General features: G+C 38.7%; 1 protein-coding gene across 1 annotated transcript; it reads left to right on the forward strand.

Annotated features, from left to right (window-relative positions):
* Positions 1–2,787: 2,787 nt before the first annotated feature.
* On the forward strand, positions 2,788–11,390 carry LOC115229910 (zinc finger protein 236-like). Its single transcript, XM_029800171.2, has 4 exons — positions 2,788–3,127; positions 3,377–3,533; positions 6,888–7,089; positions 9,173–11,390. The coding sequence occupies exons 1-4, from the start codon at positions 2,964–2,966 to the stop codon at positions 10,081–10,083; spliced, it is 1,434 nt and encodes a 477-aa protein (XP_029656031.2). The 5' UTR covers positions 2,788–2,963; the 3' UTR covers positions 10,084–11,390.
* Positions 11,391–23,645: the final 12,255 nt, after the last annotated feature.

Genomic DNA, 23,645 nt, shown 5'->3' on the forward strand with positions numbered 1-23,645 from the left:
TTACTGAGGTTAAGCCATTCCTTATGCTGCTTCATATTGATGTACAGGCACCATTTTTTGTCGCCAGTAACAATTTGGTAATGAAATCCTTGCTTGTGTCCATGAATTGAGTGGTGACGAGCAAGCAAACCAGTGGAGATTGTGGCTCGTTGATTTTTGTTGTTGTCACTTAAAGCAGGCGGAACCCATGCTCCATACTTCTGAACCTTTCCCATCGAGTGAAGATGCTTCTCTATAGCAGTGTGGGATCATTCCATTTTCTCTGCCAGTTCCTTTGTCGTTTGATGAGAATTTTTGTGCAAAATTTGGTTTAATCGTTTTTCATCAAACTCATCTGGACGACCAGAACGAGGTGCGTCTTTGAGATCAAAATTTCCACTTTTGAACTTGGCATACCAATCACGAGTGGTTCTTTCAGCTATGGCACCCTTTCCATACACAGCACAAATGTCACGAGCAGCTTTTGCGGCCTTAGAACCTTGATTAAAAGCAAAAAGAAGGCGATGTCGAAAATGCTCGTCTTTCTTAACTTGACATTCCATTTTAATGATCTAAAAATAAACAAAAATTAACCAAAATTAACTAGAAAAAAACAAAAAAACAAAATAGATTAAAAAATGATTCAAAAATAGAATTCTTGAAAAAAAATAGATTCCAAAATTTAAAAACGTAATAAATTCCAAAATTAAAAAACAACGGTGGGAACTTAGTTGCCAACCCAATATTATTTTTACTTCTTTTTCATCTTTATGGATGAGTCAAGATATCTGGTTGTTTCACCTCTATGACTTGGCTGCACTACATGTTAAAATCCCAGAGTATTTTGTAATGTTCGTTTTCCATTACCCTCTCTGGCTTGTGTTCATAGCATTGTTTGGCTCTCTCGAAGTTTGCTTTACTGCACAACAGTCAGTGGACATATCTGGCCACATTGTTGTGTCTCCTTTTATATTCACGTTGTGCAAGCTTACAGCACTCACTAACAATATGGCTTATACTTTCTCACTTCTCAGAGCACATCCTAGTGCTTTTATCAATGTGTTATTTGGAGTAGTTGGTTCTGAGAGCTTGTTCTCGAGTGCTGCACACTAATGCCTCAGTGGGCCCTTTTAAGTCTCTTTTCTGCAGCCATTTCCAGGTTCTATTCCAATCAATCTCATCTTTATTCTTCAAGCACCGACTGTGTATTTTCTTGTCCTGCCAAATTCTTTTCATCTGCTCTCTCTTGTCTTTTTAAAATTGTATTGGATGTATGGCTTTGTTCACTTTTAAGGTTCCCTACATTTTTACTGCTTCAATCATTTCTTCTTTATTTCCCTTGACATACCAGACCAGGCTATTTTTTTCTTCCCTTATGAAACCTTCACAACACACTAATCCCTATCCTCCCTCCCTTCTCTTTACATACAATCTTGACACATCACTCTTGGAGTGTAGTTCCTTGTTCATTGTCCTTAATTTACATGTTCTCTGGTCTATCTCTTGTAATTCATGCTTCTTCCAAGATACTATTCCTTGCCCCATATCTCATCAAAGCAACAGCCCACTTGTTAATTGCTCTAATCTTATAACAGCCATTATTACTATCATCTTTATTATTACTAAGGTGGTGAGCTGGCAAAATCGTTAGCATGCCGGGTGAAATGCTTAGCAGTATTTCGTCTGCCACTACGTTCTGAGTTCAAATTCCGCCGAGGTCAGCTTTGCCTTTCATCCTTTCGGGGTCGATTAAATAAGTACCAGTTACGCACTGGGGTCGATATAATTGACTTAATCCATCTGTCTGTCCTTGTTTGTCCTCTCTGTGTTTAGCCCCTTGTGAGTAATAAAGAAATAGGTATTTCGTCTGCTGCTATGTTCTGAGTTCATATTTTGCTGAGGTTAACTTTGCCTTTTATTCTTTCGGGGTCGATAAATTAAGTACCAGTGAAACATTGGGGTTGATGTAATTGACTAGTCCCCTCCTCCAAAATTTCAAGGCCTTGTGCCTTCAGTAGAAAGGATTATTATTATTATTCCTGTTAAGGTGGCGTGCTGGTAGAATTGTTAGCATACCAGGCAAAATACTTAGTGGTGTTTCGTCTGTTGTTACGTTCAGAGTTCAAATTCCACTGAAGTTGATTTTGCCTTTCATCCTTTTGGGGTCGATAAATTAAGTACTAGTGAAACACTGGGGTCGATGTAATTGACTAGTCCTCTCCCCTAAATTTCAGGCCTTGTACCTATAGTAGAAAGGATTATTATTATTATTATTATTAAGGTGGCGAGCAGGCAGAATTGTTAGCATACCAGGCAAAATGCATAGTAGCATTTCGTCTATCTTGATGTGTCGAGTTCAAATTCTGCCAAGGTTGACTTTGCCTTTCATTCTCTCAGGGTTGATAAAATAAATACCAGTTGAGTACTTGTGCCTTAAGTAGAAATTATTAAAGGTGGCAAGGTGGCAGAATCATTAGCACGCTAGGCACAGTGCTTAGCAGCATTTTGTCTATCTTTAAGTTCTGAGTTCAAATTCCGCCGAGGTCGACTTTGCCTTTCATCCTTTTGGGGTCAATAAATTAAGTACCAGTGAAACACTAGGGTCAATGTAATCGATTTTCTCCATTCCCCAAAATTCCAGGCCTTGTGCCTGTAGTAAAAAGGATTATTATTACTCTTATTTTTATTATTATTATTTGCTAATGTTTGCTTTGTCTTGCATCCTTCTGGTATTAATAAAATAAAGAACCAGCCAAGTACTGTGATTGATGTAACTGATTAACCCCATTACCTGAAAATTCATGGGATTATGTCTAAATTAGAAACAGTTGGCAGAACCATTAGAACAGTAGAAAGAGATACAATGTTATACTGTCTCTGGTTTTTAACATTCTGAGTTTGAATGTTGCCTTGGAATGTTTTAATATTAGAGATATCATGATATAGCCTCAGTTGGGTTGTTAATAAAGGGACTAAGGTTTGTTATGATTTATAATGCTAACAACAATTTTTCCGTTTGTCTTCTCAGAGGTTGTGAAAGGTCAGACATCTCCAAACATGTTCTCATACATGATGAACCGAAGCACATCTGTGAGGTCTGTGGAAAAGCATTCCGACACATAAAGAACAAAGAGCTACATGTCAAAAGGTATGATTTAAGCATTCAGCTGTGAAAAGATGCAATGTGTTATTCTTTCCTTCATGGTTGAAAGACTTTGGTGCCACGTGTTAACTACTTATCCATAACAGTTTTTTAATGCCTTATTTTGTAACAGTTGTTCCCTACTGGTTCTTGGACCCACTTTGGAGTCCCGGACCATGCAAAAAGTATCTTCCACTTCTTATTTTCTCTTTATTTCTCTCTCTCACTCTCTCCACTGCCACTTTCATTGAGCAGACATAAAGGTCAACGAGATTACAAATGTGGAGTTTGCGATTTCTTCGGTTACACGTTCACGGACATTCGGAAACATATTGAGAGGAAGCACTCTGATCTGAAAACCTTGGATTGTGATAAATGTAGTCAGACTTTCCATAATGAAAGTTTACTCATTGTAAGTCTCTCTTTTTTTAAATTTTTTTATTGCTTCTTTTTTGTTTTCAACTTCACTTCCATTATTCATTGCCAATATTCATTTCCAGTAAGGTGGTGAGGTGACAGAATCATTAGCATGCCAGGTGAAATGCTTAACAGTATTTCATCCATCTTAATGCGGCGAGCAGGCAGAAACATTAGCACGCTGGGCGAAATGCTTAGCGGTATTTCGTCTGCCGTTACGTTCTGAGTTCAAACTCCACCGAGGTCAACTTAGCCTTTTATCCTTTTGGCATCGATTAAATAAGTACCAGTTATGCACTGGGGTCGATATAGTCGACTGAATCCGTTTGCCTGTCCTTGTTTGCCCCCTCTATGTTTAGCCCCTTGTGGGCAATAAGGAAATAAATATTTCATCCATCTTCACATTCTGAGTTCTAATTCCGCTGAGGTCAAGTTTGCTTTTCATCCCTTTAGGGTCAATAAAATAAGTACCAGTTGAGTACTGTGGAGGATGCAATCATTTTACCTCCTCCTTTGAAATTGCTGGCCTTGTGGCCAAAATTTAAAATCAATATTCATATCTAAAATTTTGCAAAAACATGTCTGACCATCGGGAATTTTACCATGGTCTTCTTTAGAGTAAGTGAGGAGAGGTGTTTCAGCTACACAGATTGTCTTTGTTTCTGGCTCAAAGTGATGAACCCAACACTCATCCTGGGTTAGGAAACATTCTAGGAAACCAGCTGGATCTGCCTCAGACAATGTCAGATTTTTCTGTGGTGTGATCAGCCTAGTGCCATTTTGATCAGGTATCAGAAGATATGGCACCTATTGAACAGAAACTTCCATCATGCCAAGTTCATTGTGCAGGTTATTCTCAACTCTTTCATGGAATATGCTTATAGCATTGGCTATTTGATTTATAGTCAAATGCCTGTCATTTATCACCATGTGGTGAGCATGATCAAGGTCTTAGTGGAGGGTGGTGTCATCTTCAAGGTTTTCCCTTCTCCTCTACCCACTTTTGCATTGTTGATAAAGCTGGGTGTCCTTCCGTAATGTAGCAACCATGTCAGCATAAATGTTGCTGGGGGCTAAACCCTTTTTCTGCAGGTACCTGATAATGCCACAATTCCAAATTTTGTCAATTTTCAAGAGAAGTCACTACTTGTTACTTTTGAAGTCTTCTTTGAACAGTCAAATGTCAGTTTACCTGGGAAGAAACAATGCAGTTATTAATAAAAGGAGTTGTAATTAATGCATGCATGATTTCACAACTCTAGAATCACACCTTCATAGTCAGCATATGAACTTTACAGCCCACCTCCTTTTTTACACACATGCACGTACACACACACACAAACAACAACAACAACAACAGCATCATCAACAAAAAAAAAAAAAAAAAAAAAAAACAGATTTCTGCACATTTCCTATCAGCCACATTACAAATTACAAACAATCTTTTGTTTAGTCAAAAGAAATTTTTGGATGAATTGGCAGAGACATTTGAGTATTGAACAAAAAGCTTTTGAAGTATTTGTTCCAGCTCTTTATGTTCTAAGTTCAAATCTTGCCAAAGTCAGTTTTGACTTTTGTCTTTCTAGCATTAATAAAACAAAGTCCGAGTCAAGTACAGGGGTCACTTTAACTGACAAACCCCACTCCCCAAATGTGCAACCTTCTGCCAATGTTCTTCTAAGGTTGACTTTGTTTTCTGTCTTTTTGGGCTCAATGAAAAAGTACCAAATTGTTACTGGAGTCAGTGATTCCAGCCAAGACCTCCTCCCATCTAAATTGTTAGCATTGTATCTAAATCAGAAAGTGTTGTTGTTGTTGCCATTATTTATCATTATAGAGTAATGTAGTTTTGAAGAAGCATTGTCTGATATATATAAATGATTTCATTTATTTTTTGTTTAAAGTCAAAACAAAGCAAGTTATAAAAAAATTAATAATATAGGTTGGTGGTTAGTACTGTTACCTGGTATCTTTTATCTCTTCTGTTTTAACTGTTTCTGTAATTAGACTGTGGCCATGCTAGAGCACTGCCTCAAAGAATTTTTAGCCAAATGTATTGACCTCTGTACTTATTATTTTAAAGCCTGTACTCATCCTATCAGTGTCTTTTGCTGAACTGCTAAATTACGGGGATGTAAACACACTAGCACTAGTTGGCAAGCAGTGGTGGTGGTGGTGGTGAGGGGGACAAACACAGACACACATGCATATAGGTAGAAGTATTGCCATGTCTTAAGAAGCTTGTTTACCAACAACATGGTTCTGGATTCCGTCCCGCTGCACGGCACCTTGGGCAAGTGTCTTCTACTATAGCCTCGGGCTGACTAAAGCGTGGATTTGGTATATGGTAATTGAAAGAAGCCTGTTGTATGTGTTTGTGTGTGTGTGCATATTTGTACGTGCGTATGTATATATCTATGTGTGTGTGTGTTTCTGTCTCTGTTTGTCTCCTCATCACTGCTTGACAACTGGTGTTGGTGCGTTTACATCTCCATAACTCAAAAAAAAAGGTCCTGGGGTTGATTTGTTTGACTGAAATCCTTCAAAGCAGAGCTCTAGCATGGTCACAGTCAAATGACTGAAACAAGTAAAAGAATAAAATAATATATACAATGGGGTTCTTTCAGTTTCCATTTACCAAATCCACTCACAAGGCTTTGGTCGGCCTGAGACTATAGTAGAAGACACTTGTCCAAGGTGCCACACGGTGAGACTGAACTCCAAACCATGTAGTTGGGAAGCAAGCTTCTTACCATTCAGCCATACTTGTGTCTATGTCAATATTCCAAAGTTAGAAGGTGGTGAGCTGGCAGAAACGTTAGCATGCCGGCCGAAATGCTTATTGGTATTTTGTCTGTCGCTATGTTCTAAGTTCAAATTCCGCCGAGGTCAACTTTGCCTTTCATCCTTTCAGGGTCGATTAAATAAGTACCAGTCACTCACTGGGGTCGATGTAATCGACTTAATCCATTTGTCTGTCCTTGTTTGTCCTCTCTGTGTTTAGCCCCTTGTGGGTAATAAAGAAATAGGTATTTTGTCTGTCTTTATGTTCTGAGTCCAAATTCCACCGAGGTAGACTTTGTCTTTCATCCTTTCGGGGTCGATAAATTAAGTACCAGTTGCATGATGGAGATGATCTAATCAACTGGCCCCCCCTCCTGCCAAATAAATTTCGGGCCCTGTGCCTAGAGTAGAAAAGAATATTCCAAAGTTAGGACCCTCTAGGAAATCTCTGAAGATTTATCATTATGTTATTCATTGGCCAAGTGATATAATTTGTTTTCTTTTTTTTTTCTTTTCTCTCTCTCTCTCTCTCTCTCTCTCTCTCTCCACCTCTCACTTTTGACAGGAACATCAAAAGCAGAAATGTGAAGTTACCATGATTGAGCAGGCATTAACCATTGCAACGTCAACAGGGACGACAGAAGCTCGAATCCAGATCCCTACATCCCTGTCGGTTGATGGCCAGCACATCACAATAGGGTCCCAACAGATACCCATGGACACTTCACAGCAGGTCAACATCACTGTGGAACAACTCAACCTCACAGGTAAGTAATGATAATGTTAGTGATGTTGGCAGCGACAATAATGATGATGAAATTTATTCTGATTCATTATGTCTGTCTCTTGTAAGGTTTCTCGTTTTATTTAATTATTTTCTCTCTCTCTCATATTACCCTCTCTCTTTTCTGTCTTTACCGCTCCCCTACTCACTTATACTTCATTCACTCTCTTCCTCCTCCCTCCACTTCTATTATATTGTAAATGTATCTCTCTTCCCTGTACTTCTGTTCCATCATATTTTATTGTTTCTTCTCTCTTATTATCTTCTGTTCACTTATGTTTTATTATATCTCTCACCCTTTCTCTCTCTCATTTTTCCCTTAAATTTCACTCTCTCTCTCTCTCTCTCTTCCTTTCTCTACTGTTTCCTTACATTTTACTCTCTCTCTCGTAAAAAGCACCATCCAATTGTGGCCGTTGCCAGCCTCGCCTGGCCCCTGTGCCGGTGGCATGTAAAAAGCACCAACCGATTGTGGCCGTTTGCCAGCCTCCCCTGGCACCTGTGCAGGTGGCACATAAAAAGCATCCACTACACTCACAGAGTGGTTGGCGTTAGGAAGGACATCCAGCTGTAGAAACCCGGCCAGATCAGACTGGGCCTGGCGCAGCCTTCTGGCTTCCCAGACCCCAGTTGAACCGTCCAACCCATGCCAGCATGGAAAACGGACGTTAAACGATGATGATGATGATGATGATTTTTGTCTCTCTCTCTGTCTCTCTTTTCTGATCCCTTATATTTTACTGTATCTCTTTCTCACTCCTCTTGTTCCTTTATGTATTTCTTCCCCTCTTACTCTCTTGTGTTCCCTTATATTTTATTCATTCTCTCTCTCCTCCTACTCTTCCTTTCTCTTCTATTTCCTTATATCATACTCTCTTTCTTTCTCTCTCTCACTGTCTTCTTTGTTCCTTTATATTTTACTTTCTCTTTCCGTCTTCTGCCCCACTCTTCCCCATTCCCTTATATTTTACTGTCTATCTACTTTGTGTCTGGTCCTTTTATGTTTTACTAGCAGGATTGCCCGGTGTTGCTCGGGTTTGTTTCGACCCTTTAGAATTGGAATTTTTGAAAGGTAAAAATTTTGCATTATGTAGCTTGTTATTCTCTTTAAGTGAACATTTTTCTGGTTGAAATACACCGAAAAATGGTGACACAGCAGTCAAAAAATCGTAAAAAGTAGGGATTTTCATAGAAAAAAAGCACCTTTTTGATGTAAATAATTTTTGGTGTTAACATGGTCCGATTTGAATTTTTTCTTCTATGGAATGAAGAGCAAGCCTTCTTCTATCATACTCTCAATTTTGGTCAACTTGCGCTGCAGGGTCTCAGAGGAGATAGTGTTAGTTGAAGGCTACCAAACCTGCCATACACAGACAACTTCAGCTTTATATTTTGAGATCACTATTTCACTTCACTTTGGTTCATTGGGTGCACAATGTCTATTTTGGTAGTGTGAGTGAAACACTGACTTGAAATTGGTTTCCTATCTGCACTGTGATGGGCATGAAATGGGGTTCATAGAGCACTATGTGTTGGACAATTCTAAAAGCAACAAAAAGACAATACAAAAGAAGAGACAAAGAGGTGTTAAAATCTGTTCTGAAGATATTGTGAGCCTCACAGGTGAAATTTTATAACCTCACAGGTGAGGTGTTATAGCATATATATGGCAGATTATGGAATATAGCCACAATGAATCCTCTCACTCTCTTTTGTAGTCTCTTCTGCCTCTCTGCTTGTCTTCCTTTATGTTTGTATATTGGTTGGCATCCTTTTTGTCTCAGGAGACAATGGAGTTGCACATAAAATAGTCTAGTCCGGCTTTTACATTTCATGTCCTAATACATTTCCTGCTGTGGCTGTGTAGTCCTATCCTGGACAAACACTCCCTCTGGCAGGTGCCGCAAATGTAGCGAAGACTGTTCCTGGCTGGTTGTAATGTCATAGTTTCTTGTTTTGTCTATTTAATCTCTAGCTATTCCTTTTCAATTTTTCATCTTTCTCTTTACCAAATTTTTCTTTGTATGTCTCCCTCTTTACTAATCCGGTCCTCTTTTCACTTGTAGGAAATTCTGAAGATGGTGAAATAACGCTGACTGAAAGCAATCCTTTGGGTGGCTCCGAAATTGCTGTTGCATCTCAGACGGAGCAGTTTGAGGATATCAGTGCAGATCCCAGCTGTGTGCTGACTGAAGGGACAGGGGTTTCAGAATCGGTGGGAGAAGAAGGGGAAGTAAGTGGGGGGGAGAGACAAGAGGATGGAGAAGTAGAAGAAGGAGTGCTTGACGTGAAGGAACTTGGGCAGAATCTCACAGAAAGCCTGATGATGACGAAACATCACATCGCGGTACCAATCAGCGAGGCTATCACAGTTAGCCAGGTGACATTCGTCAGTGCTGATGTCATGACAACATCAACGACGACACCAACAACAACAACGATGGTAGCGCCTGTTGTTGAACAGTCATTGTCGGAATTGACTGAAGGTGTTGTGGAAGGGTCGGGTCTGGTGTTGGGGATGGAAGTGAAAGAAGCTCCAGTGGAGTCAACAGAGGCCATTGTAGCAACCACAACAGAAACGGCAATATTAGCAACAGCGGAGGCAGCAATTGCAACAGACACAGTGGAATTGACAACAGCAACAACAACAACATCAACAACATTGTCAGCTGCAGAAACAGTCATGGAAACTACTGCCGAAGTAGCAACTACAGCAACAACAACAACAACAGCCGCAACAACAACAGCAGCAGCAACAACAACCACAGAAGTTGAAGCAGTAGCAGCAACTGTAGCAGAAACATCAGAGTTAGCAACCACAAATGAAACAGTAGACCAGCAGCAACAACAACAACAACAACATCAACAACAACAACAACAGGAACAGCAGCCGGAGCAACAAGTTACTGTTACTCTCACTGAGGTTAATCCCTCATCTACTGATGGAGAGCCTGCAGCTAATATGGTGATCAGTTGAGGACATTATTCAACACTTAGACTTTCTCTCTCACTTATCTTGTCATTTATCTGTTGTTCATCACAAACTTCACCTTAGCTCAATTCTGTGTCTACCCCTTTTACCCATTTCTGGCTCATGAGTTAGCCAGCCAGCCAGCCAGACCACTCAATCAAATTGACGACATCACATTGTTGGGAATATTTTGCTAGGCTGTCTCTTATGCGACATCTGGCAACAAGAGAGGGCTATTGATTCCTGGTATCAGATCAGTTTTTGTTGTGCAACAACTGGCATTAGACTGCTGTCTCTGTTGTCTTGGCACCAGGCTACTTCTTTGTTGTGTATTAGTTGGCACCAAAGAGTCATATATTTAATGCCTGGCATGTTATCAATGTTTATTGTCTTACAGTTGGCATCAGACTTCTGTCTGTGTTGTCCCGGCCCCTGGTTATCTGTTATGTGACAGCTGGTACCAAGAGGTCTTTTATTTGATGCCTGGTACTAAATCAACCTTTATTGCCTCACAGTTGGCACCAGACTGCTGTATTCCTGTTATCTGACGACACCAGACTGCTTGCATCTTCTGTTGTCTTGGCACCCATCTTTTGTCTCATTTGTTGGGTGACAACACCAAGAGGTCTTTTATCTGATGCTGGGCACCAGGTTAGTCCTTGATGTCTGACTATTGGCACCAGACTGCTGTCTCTGTTGTTTTGACACCAGATTATTTTCTCATCTGTTAGGTGATAGCTGGTACCAAATCAGTTTTTGTTGCCTCACAGTTGGCTCCAGACTGATATTTCTGTTACCTGACAGCTGATACCAGACTGCTGTTTGTGTTGTCTTAGCACCAGACTGTTGTCTCATCTGCTGTGTGACAGTTGGCACCAAGAGGTCTTTTGTCTGATGCTTGGCACCAAGTCAGTCCTTATTCTCTGACAGCTGGTAGCAGGCTGTTGTCTTTGTTGTGTGACAACTGATGAACTGCTGTGCATTATAATAAGCACCACTGGACTTTTGCCTGTAGCCTATACAATTGACATTAGTGTTTTGTTTGTGACCCTAATAATGGGTGCCAGTGTTTTGGCTGTGACTCTTAGGGCTAGTACTAGCTGTGTATTAGCTGTGATTCTAACAGTTGGTGTTAGCCTATGTCTATGACCCATACAAGTTGTAGTGTTGGCTCTAACAATTGGCACTAGTCATCTATTGCTGATGCTACAGTTAGTACCAATCTTCTGTCTGTGATTCTAACAGCCAGTGTTTGTTTATTGGAAGCTGCTCTCTAACAAATTGTATTATAAAATTAAAATAATATAAAAGTATTGTTTTTCGATGTTTTGTTTATCACTTTTTTTTAAATGTCTGCAGTGGTAACAGTGGTGGTAGTGATGCTAGTAGTAGTAGTAGTGGTTGTTGAGGTGGAGAAATAGTGGTATGAGTAGTAGTAGTGGTGGTGATAACACTAGAAATAGTGATGATGTTCATGGTATTTGGAGTGGTGTTGGTGTTGGTTGTAGGAGTAGTGGTAGTTGTGGGGCTGGTGGTATTAATAGTGGTACTGGTGGTTATGTTAGTAGCAGTGCTGAAAGTTACAATGGTGGTGGTGGTAGAGTTGGTAATAGTGTTTCAATAGTGGAAATGTGGTGGCAGTATTTGTTTCTAGAAAGATGTTTTATACGACACATTCTACCAGTGTCTGAAGTTTGAAAGTGTTTAGTTACAAAAAATTAATTTCTCAATCTGCCGTTCAAAGGGTAAACATCCGCACTTGGTACTAAGTTAGTAAATGCTTTAAATCTCTGGTCAGTTAACAAGATACTGTATTACCTTCCGTTATTTATTCCACTATTTTATAGTTAACAAGTTGCTGAATCCCTATAAGTAACGGGGAGGGGGTTGTGGTCATTCACGTAATTTAATTGGTCAGCTAAAGGCCATGGCACTGCTATGGTTAGTTAGTGGTTAACAGATAATACAAACAAACTATATAAAAAATTATATGTATGAAAACAGAAACAAATAATTCACATTTAACTATGGGTAGATATGAAAGTAAAAATTGATATTGAGACTAGATTAAATTAAATTAAATTATATTAAATTAAGAATTATAGAAATAGAAAGTTGATGAGCGTATAGGTTAGTGAATATAATCTAATAGGTTATAGTGATATGACTAGGGGATGTGGTTTTTAGATTATTTACGAGAAATAAGGTGAGAATCGAATCAAATCAAATCAAATCAAATCGAACCAAATCAAAATAGATGAACATCAATGGAATTTGTATCCTTGTGGTACCAGTTCCGGTGGCACATAAGAAAACCATCCGAACGTGATCGTAGCCAGTACCGCAACGACTGGCCTCCGTGCTGAGGGCACATAACAAACACCATCCGAGCGTGGCCGTCCGCCAGCCCCGTCTGGCACCTGTGTCGGTGACACATAAGAAAACACCATCCGAGCGTGGCCGTCAGCCAGCCTCGTCTGGCACCTGTGTCGGTGGCACATAAAAAACACCATCCGAGCGTGGCCGTCTGCCAGCCTCGTCTGGCACCTGTGTCGGTGGCACATAAAATCACCCACTACACTCTCGGAGTGGTTGGCGTTAGGAAGGGCATCCAGCTGTAGAAACACTGCCAGATCTGACTGGCCTGGTGCAGCCTTCGGGCTTGCCAGACCCCAGTTGAACCGTCCAACCCATGCTAGCATGGAAAGCGGACGTTAAACGATGATGATGATGATGATGATGATGAAGGTATTACAAATGTATGAAACCGTATATTGTAAATGTGAAAACGTGTATCTGTCTAATTAGGGGGATTAAATGTGCATTTACCAAAATATATGAGCAATACAGTGGGAAATTCTATGATGGAAATTATAAGTACAAATTTTTTAATCGATGGATAAGATATTATAAGGGATTAGATAAGTTGTTATTCATTGTTAGAATATGTTTATAGTATAATATAATATACTTCATCAGATACAACACATTAAGTGCAAAGCGTTATGCAATAGTTTTAATCATCTAATCATTTATTTATTTTTAGACCACCTATTTATTTAGTTATTTAATTTTAACTTTAGTGTTTTTGTATGTGTGTGTATGCTTGTGTATGTGTATGTGTGTATGCATACATACATATATATATACATACTTTATATATATATATATATATATATATATATATATATATATATATATACATACACATACATATATATATATATGTATAAAATATATATATAAAAATACAAAATGGGATAAGAACGCAAAACATTCAAATAGAAGATACAAAAACGGACGGGTCATTCGAAGCCTCTAATCTTCAGTCAAGAACCGGATCATCCTCACAATTTCGGCTGATTAATCTTGAGATTGCTCTGATCTGGCCAGCCCCAAGGAAAAACTAAGCTACGAGCATTAGATTTCTTGGAAAAAGGATCGAATGTATACGAAACAAGGAGAGAAAAATGGATGATGTTACACGAAAATAAATACAAAAAACAAAAAGTAATATGAATATAAATACATAAAACAATAATAATAATAATAATAACAGGACAAAAACAACAGGCGTATTTCGACTTTAGACAATTCAACTTAGCTGGCGTGTTTGAAAAATAATGCCTTACGGCAGACGAAGAAATCGATGAAGAGGTGCTATCATCTGGATTTTCTAATATAGTTGAAAATAACTAAGAAAATTCAGGAAATTTGTTGGACAAAATGGATGCTGTTCGAGATGAATAATTTCAACATGTCTTATGTAACTTTGGAAATCGCTTTCCAAAGATTTCATCCAGTAGTCATTGACTTCAAGAAAAAGTTGAAATTCCTTTTAAATATGGAAGAAAATTCGATATCCACTAGTACTTGAAGCCAATTGAGAGAGTACTAAATTAAGTGAATGTGCACAACAATCTACAAATATGGTGGTTGCGCTTTGTACTCGATTTAAATACCCAGCTCCATTATAAGTTTGTGCAATGAATTTTTGGCCACAATTGAATTCATTAACAAATATTTGAACTTCTGTTAGCGATTCAGCTTTTCTATTTTTACTGACATTGGTGTATCCCAAAACCCTTTCTCAAGGTTTTTCCATCTCGTCAACAAATTGCAAGATGCATAACAATTGAGCTTTCATTCAAAGATTTGTAGTCTCATCAAACATAACAGCAACAAATAATGTTTTGTTTGATCATTTCACCTTCAGTTGTAGCAGCTATTCTATTAATGATCTCATTTTGAACATCACTTGAAAGTCCAGATAATGTACAGTTGGCATTTTTATTCATGAAATCTAAATATGATTTAAGGCAGCGAACTGGTGATCGTCAGCACACCAGGCGAAATACTTAGCGGTATTTTGTCTGCCGTTACGTTCTGAGTTCAAATTCTGCCGAGGTTGACTTTGCCTTTCATGCTTTCAGGGTTGATTAAATAAGTATCAGTTACGCACTGGGGTCAATATAATCGACTTAATCCCTTTAGCTGTCCTTGTTTGTCCTCTCCGTGTTTTGCCCCTTGTGGGTAGTAAAGAAATAGAAATCTAAATATGATCTTACACAATCATTGTATTCTGCTACTGCTTCATATATAGTCAGAAAATTATTCTTATTGTCTGATTGTTCTGTTTCGTTGTTTTCCCCAAATGATAATTCTTGGCAAGCCAAAATTGCAATACAACAAATTAAACTTTTCAATATGTCATGATTTTTCTCTACTGATCTATTATGGAACTGAATGGGAGCAGCTCTCTAGTGATCAATTGTTGTATCAATTTGTTGCTGCCCAACAGTTTTCAGAGCAATTATGGAATTCAGATGGTTCTGAGATTTTAGAGCTTTGGCAAAACTGTAATCAAATTGTGCAAATTGCAGTGGCCAGTAGTTGTTCATGTGTTCTAATACTAACAAAATGACAGACATGGGAAACAGAACAATTCGTGACTGTATTGTAAGAAGTTTGGTTCCCTACCACATGGTTCTGGGTTCAGTGCCACTGCGTGGCACCTTCGGCAAGTGTCTTCTACTGTATTCACAGGCCAACCAAAACCTTAGGAATGGATTTGGTAGACGGAAACTGTAAGAAGCCCAAAAGAAAAAATATAAAATATGCGGCTTTTGGTGCCCCTCACCCCAGAAGAACACCAATCATAAAACATACAGATATTTTCCATACACTTTTTCCTTGAAAACTCTTGTCGCCTTGCAACACCCCCAGAGGTGTTGATTTGGTGTCAAGGGACATAACTCTAAACCCTTGCTTGGCTCATTGCATCATCTTTTTCAGAGCAACCACAAACCAGATGTGTTTGTTCACCGCCAACAATGGAGAGCAGTCGGCATATTTCATTCCATAATTGCCATCTCTGAAGAGTGCAGGGTTACATAATTGGACTGTTACCTCTCAAGCTTATGATGGCATTAACTATGACGTGAAGGATATGACAGTTAGAGGATAGAGTAGAGACACTAGTGAAGAAAGAAGCCTTTATTAGGATCAAGGATCATAAACCAAGCAGCTCATCAGAAAATCAATAACGCTGTTAGAAGGGCTTCTGGCGCCCTATGGCGTCACCTCAGTGAAGACATAACATGGTTTATAACCAATAGTGGAAGAGATAGGGTTCAGTTTAACCAATTAGACATAGTGGACCTATATATATATATATATCTAAATCGAGGAAGATCCTTTATAAGGCACTGGATTTCGTTAGGTCATACACCGAAGTTAGTGATGAGGGCATACACATTATCACACACGCCAGAAGAACCCTTCTCTTCAATAAGGGGTTAGCTTGGGCCAAACACATTTTGTCGATCCCAAAACAATGAGAGGTAAAGTAGTTGATCATGCCGGCATTTAAACTCATAATGTAAAAGCGGAAGAAATGACGTTAAGCATTTTTGTCCAGTGTGCTAACGATTTTGCTAGCTTGTCGACTTAATAATAATAACAATAATAATAATAATAATAATAATAATAATAATAATAATAGTTCTTTCAACTTAAGGCACAAGGCCTGAAATTTTGGGGGAAGTGACTAATTGATTACATTGACCCTAGTGTTTCTGGTACTTTATTTATCAACCACGAAAGGATGAAAGGCAAAGTCGACGTTGGCGGAATTTGGACTCAGAACGTAGCAATGGGGGAAATACTGTTAAGCATTTTGTACAGAGCCCTCTTTGTAACTTTGTTTTCATGTCGTATCTCTTCGATCTAGACCCATTTAGTGGTGCTCCTACTCTCATGTCCTGTGAACATGTGCCTTAGCTCCACGACTCAACTCTCGTATTTCGCATCGAAGAACTGCTGGAGAGCCATTTGTAATACCAGCATATCGGTTGCGATACCATTTTTAACTGTCTTTTTCTAATTTTCTTACTATCCAACCAATCTATTGTTCTTTGTCATTACTTCTTTACTATAATCTATTGATTCTATTCTGATGACTCACCACTACCTGACAATCAGCTCTCACTTAGCTAATTCGCTGATCCAATCACTATAGAATTTCTGTACTGAGACTGATGTGTTTAGTTACAGTAACCAGGTCTCTGGTTTTGAAGCCTGTTTATCCTTATACAGTTGCTTAAGAAATATTTTAGAAGCTCTCTGATTGGTTCATCACAGTACAACATTCCTGTGACATAACAAGTGCGAGGAAAAGATATTTGAAATCTCATATTGTGATAAGAGATTTGATATCTAAGTTTGAATGACCTGGTTTGTTCAATGTCTCACGGTTTCTTGTTTTGGTGAAAATAATAAAACATCAGGGAGGAGTGCAGTCAAAATAACTGACAACAATGCGTGACTAGTATATCTTTTATCAACCGGAAAAAATTGCAAAACAAAATATTTATTTGTCCTTAAAAAAATGTTGTGACAAATGAAACACAATACAAAAAACAAATTTCTCAATGTTTAAACCAAGTAATTTGGTTTGTGTCTGTCTATGGTAGATGTGTGAGTGCATGTTAGTTATGACAGTAGCAGTAGTCGTTGTCACTGTCGCATTCTGTAGCCGAGCTTCAGAAACATAAGTTTGTGCAGCTGTTGATCTTCTGATTTTGGCTATGTTTCGATCACTGACCAGTTATCTGATAAACAATCTATCTATCTATCTATCTATCTATCTATCTATCTATCTATCTATCTACCTATCTGTCTGTCTGTCTGTCTGCCTGCCTGCCTGCCTGCCTGCCTGCCTGCATGTCTGTCTTCCTGTCTGTCTGCCTGTCTGTCTGTCTATCTACCTACCTACACACACACACACACGCACACACACATAGAGAGAGAGAGAGAGAGAAATATAGAAATATACAAGGTGTAAAGATACTGAAGATTCAGTATACACCACGTTGCCTTCCCTTGGTTCACTCCCTAGACTCATTCTTCTTATTCTTCAAACATCCAAAATGACGAAACCCCTCTGTCACGAGAACTGATTACTGTACAATGTTCCTTGAAAAGCTAATTTAAATAGTGAAAACCGGTTGGAATTCCCGATATTGATATAATATGTATATATTTATAAATAGATATTAAACTATAAGAAACAAAGGCATTTCTCTTCTCCTTTTTATTTTTTTCTCTCTACATATTTTCAACTCCCTCCCTCTCTCTTTCCCTCTCTCTCTCTCTCTCTCTCTCTCTCTCTCTATATATATATATATATATATATATATATCTTTATATATAAAAGTGAAGTTGTGTGTCTGTCTCCTATGATTTAGATTCCTAACTACTCCCACATTTTGCAGTGCAGTTTAACCAAAACCGGGTATCTTATAGTCGTGATTCATATCGAGCCCTTCTGGGTATTAGCGCGCGTCTACGATGAGTCTACGATTTAAAAAAAAAATTTACCATCATTTTTTTCCATTTTAATGCATTTTTCGCTATTATATAAGGGAAGTAACTCTCTAAAAATGTCTACGATGAGTCAACGATTTAAAAAAAAAATTTACCATAATTTTTTTCCATTTTTAATGCATTTTTTTTCTATTTTTTGGCTATAACTCTCTAAAAATGGTTATATAGTTATTTCCCTTAGAAACCCGAGCAACGCCGGGCGATACTGCTAGTATATATATATATATAACAAAATAATAAATAAAACACATGCATATATACATACATATATGTACTTACCTACATCTATATGTATATATACATGTATATATGGGTACAGGACACCAAAAAAACGTTGAACACAATAAGAAACGAAAACATAAAAACAAAACCAAGGAAACGGACATTTTTTTAAACAACGAAAAACAGAGTACAAGACATACAACACAAGGAAAATCCCCCTTCTTCAGCAGCCTCTGTTTCATCTACTCTGTGTTTCGAAGGTAAAGGCGAGACACGACTTTGTTGAAACAGTACTTCCTGCAAAGCAAATTAAATAAAATAGTATGATCCGCTGGATGTATGTCAGTCTACATGCACGATAGTAGAGAAATGTTGGGCTTGAGAAGCATCAAATATGGTGTGCATGAGAAACGACTGCACTGGTATGGTCATGTGTTATGTATAGATGAGGACAGCTGTGTGAGGAAGTGCCACTCCCTAACTGTGGAAGGAACCAGTGGAAGAGGTAGACCAGGAAGACATGGGATGAGGGGGTGAAGCATGACCATCGAACATTGGGCTTCACAGAGGCAATGACAGGAGACTGAGACCTTTGGAGATATGCTGTGATTGAGAAGACCCAGCAGCTAAAGTAAGATCGCAGCCATGGCCATTGCCAGTGTTGCATGTCCAGCCCATTTGAGAGTAGCCCTGATGTGTCGGGCGATATGATATGCTTGAGAAGACCTATTGAGTCAAGTAAAACCAAAATCATAGCTATGGACAGTGCTCCTTGATTGGCTTCTGTTCCCATGGCATGTAGAATGCATCATTTAAACGTGGCTGATACCAGTGTCCCCTTACTGGCTCTTGTCTGGATGGCACATGAAAAGTACCATCCGAACATGGTCGATGCAAGGTCTGCATGACTGGATCCTATGCTGGTGACACGTAAAAAGCACTATCCAAACGTGATCGATGCCAGAACCGCCTGACTGGCCCTCGTGCCAATGGAATATAAAAAGCACTATCCAAATGTGGCTGATGCCAGTACCCCTTGACTAGCTACCGTGCTGGTGGCACGTAAAAAGCACTATCCAAACGCAATCAATGCCAGGACCGCTTGACTAGTGTCTATGCCGGTGGCACGTAAAAAGCACTATCCGAACATGATCGATGCCAGGACCACCTGACTAGCTCCTGTGCCGGTGGCAGGTAAAAAGCACCCACTACACTCTTGGAGGGGTTGGCGTTAGGAAGGGCATCAAGCTGTAGAAACATTGCCACACCAGACTGGAGCCTGGTGCAGCTGCTGGCTCTCCAAACCTCGGTCAAACTGTGCAACCCACGCCAGCATGAAAACGGATATTAAACGATGATGATGATGTTGATGATACATGAGGAGGTCTCCAAAAGTAACTGGAAACGTTCTCTGTGGGTAGCCTGTTGTAGTTCAGGCTTCTGCCGCTAAAGGCAACTTGATGCAACCCCCAGGCATCAGTCTACCGACCAGCATGCTCAGGTTACGTTGTATTGGCATGTGGTGCATCTTTGTTTTGCAGTGCTTCTCCCTTGTTCATCAATTTTTACAATGGCTGAAACGAAGGAACAGCATGCTTCCGTGAAATTTTGTATTTTGCTAGGAAAAACGGAGGCTGAAACAATTGTCATGCTTCAAACAGTTTACCATAATTTCAGTAATTTTGCCTTATGCACTACAGTAAACAACATACCAGCTGGTCGGTGGAGCATGGTACTCACCAACCGTGGTAGAGATTGTGTAAGTAAATGTAGCATATTTGTGATACGACAATATATTTTCTATTTACCATAGCTTACTGGTGTAGTATTAAGATTATATTAGTGTTTGCAGTTGTAGAAAGGAAGTTATTTCAAGCAATGTGGAGAGATCAAAAGGGAGTGAGTTGAGGTATTGAAACTCTGGTGAGTGGTGATATCTGGCAACCTTGTGAATAGGCTGATCACCCGCAATTATATCAAGAAGTTGAACAGAGAGCATCATACGTTTGTCATTTGGGGCCTTGTCATAACCCACTGATCTAAGAATGTAAGTACGAATAATTTTAACTTTCACATTTTTATCCTGTTTGTAATATGATAAATTTTAACTAAAATTATGAGAACAAAATTTTAATTAAATTCATTACCTATCGTTTCCGTTTTCTGAAATGGCTGAAAAAAAAAATCAATCAGGACAAGTGTATTGTTATTGTGGGTGTAATAATGTGTGTACTGTGAATGTGACCCTTTAATAATACACAAATGGCTTCTTTATTATTATTACATTAAAAAAATATTAAACTTTAATTTTTAAATACAATTTAAGAACAATGCATTCACCAGATTCCAAAGATTATACCAGAATAATAATTTTCTTTTTAATACACAATGAAATGAAGAAAAAATTCAATTATAATTATAATTAAAGAAAAAACTAATTACCTTAACTAAATAAAGTTAAATAATAGAAACACTGAAATATTTGCGACAATATTAATTACTTTTATTCCTAATTTATAGATGGCAAAGCAAGGTCCTATGGACATATTTATCAAGCCGAGACATCCAGTTGCTGAATGCAATTTTGAATCAGATGACGGCAATGTAAATGAAACTGAAGTATTGCTGGCAAAAAGAATTCATACTAGTGTCACTTGGAAATATGACTCCTCATACATTCAATTTGCTTTTGTAGACACAAATGATGGGGGGAATGCAAAAACCACTGTTTGTTATTTGTGGAGATGTATTGGCTAAAGACTCAATGAAGCCATCAAATCTCAAGAGACATTTAAATACAAAACATAAAGAAATGAGTTCAAAGCTGAAAGAGTTCTTTGAAAGAAAGTAGATACTTGAAGTGTCATACGTAAATACTTGTGCATGGTGGGCTTCTTATAAAGTAGCACTTCGAATTGCAAAGGCTAAAAAGTCATACATAATTGGTGGGATGCTAGTAATAGGCTGTATTCAAGATGTCTGTATGTAAATGCGAGGCAAGCTGGTGGTAGAGAAAGTGGCTCAGGTACCACTTTCAAATGACACTATAGCTCGATGAATTCATGATCTGACTCATGATACGGAAGATCAGCTCATAGGACAGATTAAATTAGCAAAGTACTTTCCTTAGCAACTTGATGAGTGTACAGACTTTGCTAATCAAGCAATCCTGAAGGTGTATGTGCACTTTGAACATAAAGGTGATTTGAAGGAAGAGTTCTTTTTTTTTCTCTGCTTCACCACCAAGTAAAACAATTAGTTCTGAAGTGTTCAAGACTGTGAGCGATTACATCGTTAACAAATGTGGGTTGGATTTCGAGTTTTGTGTAGGTGTATGTTCTGATGGTGCTGCTTGTTTGTTTGTTGAGCGAAGTGGTCTTCGTCCCAGAGTGGGAGAAGTCCGAAACGTGGTCCTTTGCTATTCGTAAGACCCGCAGAAGAGAAAGCAGGTCAACCCCCGACACCGAGAGCATCGACGGTAGGATGAATGTACATCCAGGCTCAGCAGTTGCGTAGGAAGTCGGGGATAAGAAACAGGAAGAAAGAGTGAGAGAAAGTTGGAGTGAAAGAGTACAACAGGGGTCACCACCACCCCCTGCCGGAGCCTCGTGGAGCTTTAGGTGTTTTTGCTCAATAAACACACACAACGCCTGGTCTGGGAATCGAAACCGTGATCCACAAACCGTGAGTCCGCTGCCCTAACCATTGGGCCATTGCACCTCCACTTGATGGTGCTGCTGCAATGACTGGACAGCATTCAGGAGTGGTCACCCAGATTAAGGCGCTTGCCCCAGAATGCAAGTCAACATGCTGCTTTCTTTACCGAGAAAATTTTGGAAAAAAAAATGTCAACAGAACTAAACAGTGTGCTCAGCGAGGTTGTGAAAGTTCTTCAGGACAAAGATCCAAATTGGTCACAATTGCTCAGAGATGTGAATTGGTTAGCCAAGCTGGCTCATTTGACTGATATCTTTGCCATCTTTAATGATCTCAAAACCTCCATGCAGGGAACAATGGCTTTCTGGTTTACATTGGTAGACAAGATTGATGAACTGAAACGAAAGCTAGAAGCAGGGAAGAGTCAAGTGAAATGATGTGTTCATTGTAGGTTTCTAAATAAACTGAAATACGTAATAAAGTCAACACAAGTCATCTTACTATTTCTTTTGTCCCTTCATTGATTTTTATAATATTGATTTTGTATTATATATTTGTCTATATGTGTTTACTTTATGCGTATTTCAGTAATATAATATGTATACTGGTCATATATTTGTGTACATCATTAATATATAAGTGTATGAGGATGTATGTATTCAAATATAAGTTTATATGTACATTCATGCATTCATATATATATATGTGTGTGTGTGTGTGTGTGTGTGTGTGTGAAAGGGGGTGTCGGTTTCTAAAACTTCAAAGTTGATTAACGTTTTCATGGTTGGATTTGTAAACTACAATAAGAATAACACTGGTCAACAAAGAATTTGTTCCAAGAAAAAGAATACCTGTATCTTATATGTTTTTGCATGCAGAATGCAAAAATAATGTCAAATTATCTGTATCACCCACAGTTTCTCTCTTCCATGATATCCATCTCAGTTCCTGTTATGTGAGCTATATTTCGGTTAAGCTGTTGAAATATGAAGCTAACGGTTTAAGAAATACTGCTAATTTAAATGTTTATGAATAGAATTAACCTAGTGAAATCATAAATCCAGCTAGCTGAGTCAATGAGTCCCTGAAGCTTGGCAATACTGAGTTGATGCATCATTGATGCTTTGTCAGTACTGTGCATGAAGTGTAGGTGTGCAGTTGTGTACTAAGTTCACATGTTCCATTCACCTTCATAATGCCATGAAACTGTATAAGTATTGCAAGCAACTTTTGCTATATTTGCGTTGGCTTAACATTCAAAGTCACAAAGATAGTGATTCATACTATTGATTAAAAAGTGCTATGTGCATTATTTTGATTGCAAAGTGGGTGACCAGGATAAAAGCTGGGCCCCTCATGTGTGTTGTGTAACCTGTGTCAGGCTTCTCACTGTATGGGCCAAAGGTTCATGCTGTATGCCTTTTGCTGTCCTTTTGATTTGGAGGGAGTCCAAAGATCACACTTCAGGTTGCTACTTCTGCATGACGAATATGCAAGATATAACATTAAATCCGAGCATACTGTAAGATATTCTAATTTACAATCTGTTATGAGACCAGTACTTCACAGTCAACACATCCCTGTACCTGACCCTCAAAAACAAATGACACTTAGTGATGACAAGTCAAGTGATGAAAATATGGAGAAAGAAACAGAAGACATAGACTTTGAGCCTAATTGTTCTACAAGCGAACCACATTTGTTGAGTCAGGGAGATCTGAATGATCTTGTGCAGGATTTAAACTTGTCAAAAAAGCAGACTGAACTTCTGGGTTCCAGATTAAAGAGCTAGAATCTTCTCC

The sequence above is a fragment of the Octopus sinensis genome, unplaced genomic scaffold (assembly GCF_006345805.1).
Source record: "Octopus sinensis unplaced genomic scaffold, ASM634580v1 Contig13850, whole genome shotgun sequence".
In the NCBI taxonomy this organism is placed as follows: Eukaryota; Metazoa; Mollusca; class Cephalopoda; order Octopoda; family Octopodidae; genus Octopus; species Octopus sinensis.